The sequence below is a fragment of the Eretmochelys imbricata genome, chromosome 2 (assembly GCF_965152235.1).
Source record: "Eretmochelys imbricata isolate rEreImb1 chromosome 2, rEreImb1.hap1, whole genome shotgun sequence".
NCBI lineage: Eukaryota > Metazoa > Chordata > Testudines > Cheloniidae > Eretmochelys > Eretmochelys imbricata.
Genome location: NC_135573.1, coordinates 145560806 through 145569421, shown reverse-complemented (window position 1 = coordinate 145569421; position 8616 = coordinate 145560806). Strand labels below are relative to the sequence as shown.

Here is an 8616-nt window from a genome sequence, read left to right as displayed (position 1 = left end):
TTATCTGGACTGGTGATCTCCTAGGCCTCTCCAATCCTTGACTCTGGGAGCCAGCCTTACTCTGCTCTGCTGTGAGAGCCCCCACTCCTGGGCTGTTCACGCACAGCCTCTGGCATGTAAGCTACTTGCAAGCAAATGACACTAACCAATATCTCCGGTCCCAGACACAACCCTAGGAACCTCTGTCTTGCAGTAACCAGTTATGCCCGCCGGATGTTGCAAGCTTATATAAATTCATCAGTTTAACAAAGAAATTGATATGTACCAGGCCTGTTATCCCAAGGGGTGCCTGTAACACACTTTGAACCAAATGCACTGCTTCAGGTAGAACAAAAACAAACAAAGTTTATTAACTATAAAGATAGATTTTAAGTGATTATAAATCAAAGCATAACAAGTTAGAGTGGTTACCAAAATAAAATAAAATAAAATAAAAGCATACAGTCTAAACTCTCAACCTTATTAGACTGGGCAGCAACTAGATTAAGCAGTTTTTCCTCACCCCACTGGGTCCTCAATATACAGATTTGTCCTTTAAGCCTGGGCTAATCTTCTGTGTTGGAGTCTTGTCATCTTCTTCTCAGTGTCTTGGTTGCTTGCAGCATAGGTGGGGGCAGGAGAAGGCCCCAGAATATGTCCACTCTGCATGTTTTATACTCTCAGTCCATATGCTTATAGAACACGAGTCCAGGCATGTCTGTGGGGCACTGCGGAGTCTCCAAGCAAGGTTGAGCAATTCCCCTGGTGGGGCCTCATGCAGGTGAGTCATTGCATTGTAGCTCCCTTGCTAGACAATGGCTGTTGATGGGTTATTTGACACCCCGCCTGGGCATTGGTTACTTTCCTTGTTGTTGCCTCTGGGAGCGAATATCTGGCTGATTCCACAACTTACAGCATGTTTTAGTGACCACCATACAATACAATTCTCATAACTTCATATGCATTAATGATATACATATATATGGATAGAGAAATGACTCAGCAGATCATAACCTTTCCCCTGATACCGTACAAGGCATGCTTTATATGTAAGATCACAATTATATGAAAATGAATAATATGGAGAATATACAATATGTTCCCCCAAGGTACAGACTGTCACAGATGGTATGGAACAGAAACATACTAGAAGAACTAGCTACAATATTCATTTCAAAGTGTTTATTATATATTTTGCCCAAAGAAAATGCAATACACTTAATAAAAGATTTGTTTCTGCATCAAATGCTGAACAAAATGCAAGCACGGCTGGGAGGCCATCCTTGAAAATGTTCAATTTTTCCATCCTCAGCCACCTGTCCTTCCATTCACAGGACTGAAGGGGACTTTTTGGTTGTGGTTGACAAAGTTACATGGATGTACAGCACCTGACAATGGATTTCCATTTCAGCAGAAATTTAGTAAAAAGAAAGAAGTCCTGTCCAGTCATGCTTTTATAAACTATCAGGAAAGAGATAGTTAATAGTAGTCAATTCTCATTCCTGCCCTTCCTCCCCAACCCACCACATGAGATAGGCTGTAGCCTATTTTAATAATCAAGTATAACTAGCTTCCAAAAGAAGTGTATTTATCCAGTCTGGCACTTGATCATAATTCTTTTCCATACTAAAAATGTACTTTGTGGGAAATGACATACAATAGCTTGCAAGTCTCACACATGCCTCAAACAACTTTTGTGGAAAGAACACAGTAGTACAGGAAGTTTCAAATGCAATCTTTAGATGCATAAAAGTCTGTAGGAAAACATTATGGCTTCCAAAACAAAACAAAACCACCCAAAAACAGTGCGTGGTAATCAGGCTCCCTCACAGCCCATAACCACATACATGAACACGCCTAGTAGGAAGACTGAAGAACTTCTTCTGTCCAGTGAGCTCAACATTTTCACAAAAGATTATCAGTTCCATGAAAATATTAGGCATCTTAGAACATACCAAAGGCAGTCTTAAGGAGGAGGTTCTTCTCCTCGAATAGCTTTGTACTTGGCCATGTCCTCTGGGAAGACCTTAGTCAGCTCTTGAATCAATAAGCTTTTAAATTTCTAGAATGAAAAAAGATTTTAGAATATAAAAAAATTGGCCATATATTGGAGCCAGTCAAACAGAATAAGTTATTCACTGAAATATTTGCAAATAATAGTCAACCAGGTCTACCATTCCTTGACCTCACTGAATGGTATTCAAGTCAGAAAAAACAAGTCTTACAAGACCCTTATTCATAGTAACTGCCTGAAATCTATTTTATATTTTCTATGAACTAAACTAGCAATCAAACTCTTTCAAGAAAGGTAAGGAAACTAGACTCTTGATAAGCTCTGGCACAATGATGTCCAATTTGTGGCCCTCAAGTCTATCATTTTAAAGAAGAAAACCGGCACTTACTTAATTGAAAGTGTGCTGAACCATGTCCTGAAGTTTGTAAACTAAGAAGCCTGAATCAGCCCCCTTTCCACCATTTCCCCCAGTGCTTCCTAGCTCTTCTCTTGAAGCCTCAAGAGCAACTCTGATGTGAGCCAAGTTCCTCTGAGCAACTGCTGTCCCTTCCCTGATGCAACAGCTCAGCAACTCATCCGCTTGGTGCACCACAGCGGAAGGAGAGAATAGTTCTGACTTCCCTGCCAGGCTGTGGGAGCTTCAGGGAGAAAACAATAGAAGTTTGATTGATACTACTTGAGACCAGGGAAGCACCTAGCAAAGCATAGCGGATTTCCTTCCCTCACACAATCACAGGACAAGGGTAGGAAATCTCTAGTAAGGGAGGGAAAGATGCTGAGAACCAATCAATTATGGCTTCCTGAATCTTTACCCCAACCCTGAACGCAGATTAGAGCAACCTAGGAGTTTCTCTAATTTGTACTATGGTGTCCAATAACTGGCTATAGCCAGCATACAGCATGCTCCAGTCACACCCTCTCCATCAGAAATACGACTTGTATAGTTAAACATAAAACTATTATGCTAGATCACAACAGGTCCACCAAGCCTGATATTCTACCCAAAAAGAGCATCTTACACCCAGCACTTCAGAAGGAATAAAAAAAATAATGCACTTAGCCAAGTATGTAAGGCTACATCACAAGGCTGAACACAGACCACTGAAACCTGGAGATCAATTTATGTCTTGTAGCACGCATATTGCTGTCCTCTGTGCGTATTTAAATCTAGCTATTCTTCAGCTGCAGATTTTTTCTGAGTCTTGCTAAAAACTGTCTCAATATCTTTCAGTAATGAATTCCTAAGGCTGATTAAACATTAGGAAACAGGATGCCCACAATCTTATTGAAAAGAAACTACTAATTCAGACAAACACATTTTAACTAACATCAACTTGAACTTCCATTTAATATTATCTGCCACTGTGTGCCTCATCTCATACTGAAGATGATAAAATTCACAAAAGATGTATTTTACTGTTAGGTACAACAGTTTCTTGTTATACATCTATAACTATTATCCACACATCAGTGTTCCAAAGGCAATAAGGCCAAACAAGATTTGGAAAACATAACAATGCTTTTATTTAAGGGGAATAAGTGCAGACTGCTGTTACTACTAAAAGTTAATTAAGTGTCCTCCATTCATGGGTTTAAGAGTGGGTTTGGGTTTTTTTTTTTTAACTTTGATTTAATCCCTTTAGCATCACACAAGGGGAAAATACTGTTATGGGTTGGGTTAAACCTTGTTGAAACTGGTGTGGTTAAACTGCCCTTCACTCACGAAAAGTAGAAAAAATATTCAAACTCTTATGAAACCAGAAAGGTGGAACAATAGCAGCCTCCAGCCAAAACACAGACACATGCAAGGCACATGTGGATGGAGAGGCTTCATTGAATATTGCTTTAGCAGCGGTGTATGAGACAGGGAAGCAGCAAGAATACAAAACAAAAATCAGTGAAAGAGCAGAAAGTCAAGGACAAAGGCTTGCCTGGGAGCACGATAAAAGCCTAGAGATATTTTTATGCTGAGTGTTGGTTGAAAGAGGCTTAGAACTGTGAGCAAAGAAACTCTCTCCTCTTTGACTCCTGCTATGTTCAGGGAAACATGACTCTCTGAATTTTTTGTAAATAAGCAGGAATGCATTGAAGATACCAAGCTCAATCAACAGTTTCTCCTCCTGACCAATACAACCCACAGGACCCTGAATTTTGGGGAACTGTTTAGGTCACACAAGGGTAACTATCAAATAACAGAAACAATCTTACTTCATTAGAAAGAGATAATTAGAAAGTATCCTCCATGTTTTTCTATTCTTAGAACTGTTTTATGGTGAATTTGCACACCATAGCCATGCTTAGGAAATTATACATTCAGTACCTATGGAATAGCAGTTGAAACAAGCACACTTTCCATCATTAGATATCAAAGTGAGGTGGCAGCTCTATGAACAGACTGTATAAAGAAGATTAGATTAGATGTGTGTTATGGCTATAGAAATGAAAGTTTGATTTTGTATTTAACCTTACCATAGAATTAGAGACCATAACTACAAGACAAGCTGCAACATTATCAGTTAAGACAAATAGATTGGAAATAAGCCGCAGTGCAACCCACTTAATGAAGAAAATCTGATAATCATTCCAAAAAAGATGACAAGGCTTACAAATACTTAAATATGGTTCGCAAAAAGAAATGGAGTACTTGTGGCACCTTAGAGACTAACCAATTTATTTGAGCATGAGCTTTCGTGAGCTACAGCTCACTTCATATGGTTCCTATCCTTATTATAAAGAACACAATTATATTTTTAATACATCATAGAATATCAGGGTTGGAAGGGACCTCAGGAAGTCATCAGGCCAATGCTCAAACCACGGAACTATCCCTCCCCCCAAATTATACATTATACTCATCTTACCTTCATAGTGTCAATTTTGCCTTTTACTTGTTCATTTTTAGCCAAAGCCCTTTCCAAACACTCTTTAGTGTAAAGCTGGGGATTACGGCCTTGATCTATGTATCTGGAAATATGAAAGATGTCATGTAAGTGTATCATGTAAGTTAAGATATTCCTTATCTTCACTAAATACAGCAATGAGAAGCTCAATTACACTGAGTAAAAGAAAGGCATATACAAGTATGCTTTGTGTTCCTCCATCTGAAGCATGCATTCTAATACGTGGATTAGGCCAGCAGCTCCCAAACTGTGATCCAAGGAGCACCTGACAGTGATCTGCAAACATCTGGTGCTGGTTTTCAATGGCCGGCTGCTTCTAAGTGTCCAGACTTTTCCTTGTGAAGAGCCTAGAGGATTGTAGAATGTGCTGGGAATCAGCACCATGTGACTAGCTAACTCTCTCTAGACCACCAGTAAGTACATGAAAGCTGGAGAAGAAACAGGAGTCACCATCAGCAAATGGACCAGCAGTGAGAGCAAAGCAAAGTGATGTGACAACCGTAGCAAAGTGGTATACAGGGAGAAAGGAATAAAGCAGCTAGAACATCAAGGGAAGAACTGAGTAGACAGAAGTGGGGAGATGAAAAAAACCAAATATTCAAATTATCTTCTTTTAAAAAGGTCACACATTTACTTTATTAGAAAGTGCTAAAAAGGCATTAGTATTTCCCCAATTTTACTATGTCACAGAAACAATTACTATAGTTGCCACAAGGATGTTATGTGATTGAAAATAAATTGAAAGATATTGTCTCAAACTATTAAAATATAGACTGAACTATAAGAAAGTTTTGAAACCACCTGGTTTAGCCATCTACAAGTAGCAATACTATACACATTTCTCAGCTTGTCACATTTGAGGTAATTTAGAATTCATGAAATTGAATGACTAATGTGCTAACTCACTGAGCAGTATAAGTTGATTCACATAGCTCTGCCATTAAACTTTGGCCCAAAACTAGATCAGTAAGAGTATAAAAGGTGAATGCAAAATTGACAACTGACTGCCAATTATGTAAATACATGCAGTGACTATGGCGTACAAAAACAGGGGCTCTGATAAAAACCAAACTAGTTTTCACTTGTAATCTAAAGCAAGATTTGAATCCTGAATAAAGAACCAGAGTGAGATGGAAAGCTATACACAGTACCAAGTAACTGAATTAGATAAGCTCTTTCCCAGCCTCGAGTTATGCAATTTATGCAAACATTAATGACAAAATAAACAGACGTGAAAATAGATGGATAACTCATAATTTGTCTTACTCTTTTTCCTTCAGATTCTTTAAGAATATTTCTAAAGTCAAATTAAACAAAACACAAAAACTGCAGTGGAAATGTCTAACACTACAAGATTAATTGTCTCTTCAATTTGATGATGTGTGGAGGTTGCTTCCCAGATGTAAAGTTACTTACTCAAAAACCTCTAAAGGTACGCTTATATCGTGAAGTTGCTGTCGGCACTTGTCAATATCTTGCAAGCCGGTAACCATAAAATTCCTGGGAAGAGAAAAATCATGTGGCTATAAAACCAGACCCAAATTAGTTACAAACATCCTTCTACATTTTCTCAGCTTCAAAGTATAACTGATCTCACTGCTGTTGGGTTGCTGCCTACAAGAGGCTGCAAGAATAAACAAGGGAATGAAAAGGTTCTCTGGAGGTTCTCATGGCACCTTTTCCATGTGCAGCCCTGGATTCCTAATGCACTTCTAAATCTAGGTCTTTGGTACACAGCACACCATACCGAATATATGAGTCCTTTCCAAACAGATAAATTAATTAATCGTCACAGGACACACACAAAATAAATCATTATTGTTGCAATCACATGTCCCAGATTTGACCCTACTACAAACAGGTTTGGAAATCAGTATATTTTCCCGTCAGGCTGCACACTTGGCACCACTGCATCCTGTTGAATCATGCTAATAGACCATGCTTCAAAGTTTAGTCTACAGTTTATTTAAACCTAAGTATTGCTCTTCACACGCCAATGCAACTGCACGTCAGAGACCTGCTCCCTGCTGATCACCACGCCACGTGGCAGGCGTTACTTGACATGTGGACACTGGTCCATCACCGACAGACCCGTCCTGACTACTCCTAGGCGAGACAGCGCCTGCAGGCGAGGAGGCACCACAGGCCTCCCCACCCACAAGTGGTTACAGGCCGTCGCTCCTCCGGGAAGTGTCCCCACGCCCGCTTCCCATAAGGCCCCACGGCGCCTGCAAGGGGCCGGCGCTGCTGCGTAGCGCTCGGCCGCCAGGGAGACCCCCCAGCCGCCCAGCGCAGGGGCCACTGAGCCGGGGCGGGCGCGGCGGGGGTCTCACAGCTTCTGGTTGAGCCCGGCCTGGCTGCTGGGCTGGAAGTCGCTGACGATGATGCCGAGCTGCCGGATGTTCTCCACGAACTTCTCCAGCTGCTCCTCCAGCGAGTCGAACTTCTCCGCCATCGCCCTGCGCCGCCGCCACTTCCGGGTCAGCTGCCACTTCCGGTCGCGCGCCCGAGAGCGTCAGGGGGCGGGGCGAAGCCGGGGTTCCCGCGCTGCGAGCGAACGGCGGGCCCGGCCCGGGCTTAGGGGAAAGCGCCCCAGGGAGGGTGGCCGCTCCCCGGCGTCGCGGGCTCCTGCTCTGCCCTGGAACAACCCAAGGCGAGCTCCGTGGGAGTCGCCGGGCGTGGGCGCAGCTACGCTCCGGTCAATCTGCCCAGGCCATTAGGTGCCGCAGAGAAGCCACCTGACTGAGGGGCGTGGTGCCCTGGTTGCCATGCGGAGGTTGTTGCAGTGGGCGTGCGGACTTGGTCTGTGTCAAGACTAATAGGCCTCCCGCAGCTGTCCGGTAGCACCCTGTGCCCTTGCAGCACTGTCAGTTCCTAGCACCAGTGCTCAGGAGTCACAGAGAGAGAAAGAACATTAAGATGGGCCAGATTGGGTCAGGCCAAAGGTCCAAATAGCCCGGTGTCCTGTTTTCCAACAGTGGCCAATGCCAGGTTCCCCAGAAGGACTGAACAAAACCTGTAATCTTTTTTTTTTTTTTTTTTTGTAATCTTCAAGTGATCCTTCCCCAATTCCCAGCTTCTGGCAAACATAGGCTAGGGACACCATCCCTGCCCATCCTGGCTAGTAGCCGTTGATGGATCTAGATCTCCATGAACTTATCTAGTTCTTTTTTATCTTATAACCATGTTATAGTCTTGGCCTTCACAACATCCTATGGCAAGGAATTCCATAGGTTGACTGTGCATTGTGTGAAAAAATACTTCCTTTCATTTGTTTTAAATCTGCTGCCTATTAATTTAATTTGGTGATCCCTAGTTTTTGTGTTATAAGAAGGAGTAAATAACACTTCATTTTTTACTTTCTCCACACCAGTCATGATTGTATAGACCACAAGTATATCCCCCTCCTAGCCATCTCTTTTCTAAGCTGAAAAGTCCCAGCCTTATTAATCTCTCTTGATAAGGAAGCCATTTAATACCCCAAATCATTTTTGTTACCCTTTTCTGAACCTTTTCCACCATATCTTTTTGTGAGATGGGGCGACCACATCTGCACATAGTATTCAAGATGTGGGCGTACCATGGATTTATATAGAGGCAGTATGAGATTTTCTGTCTTATTATCTATCCCTTTCTTAATGATGCCCAACATTCTGTTTGCTTTTTTTGACTGCTGCTGCACATTGAAAAAAAATTTTGCTAGCTGTCCTTCAGATTCTTTTT

The 8616-nt window shown here is 41.9% G+C and overlaps 1 protein-coding gene across 1 annotated transcript; it reads right to left on the bottom strand.

Annotated features, from left to right (window-relative positions):
• Positions 1-319: 319 nt before the first annotated feature.
• Positions 320-7383, bottom strand: MED10 (mediator complex subunit 10). The gene is made up of 4 exons (XM_077810820.1): positions 7227-7383; positions 6310-6393; positions 4855-4957; positions 320-2041 (listed from the first exon to the last, which is right to left on the bottom strand). The coding sequence occupies exons 1-4, from the start codon at positions 7346-7348 to the stop codon at positions 1946-1948; spliced, it is 405 nt and encodes a 134-aa protein (XP_077666946.1). The 5' UTR covers positions 7349-7383; the 3' UTR covers positions 320-1945.
• Between the last annotated feature and the right edge of the window lie 1233 nt (positions 7384-8616).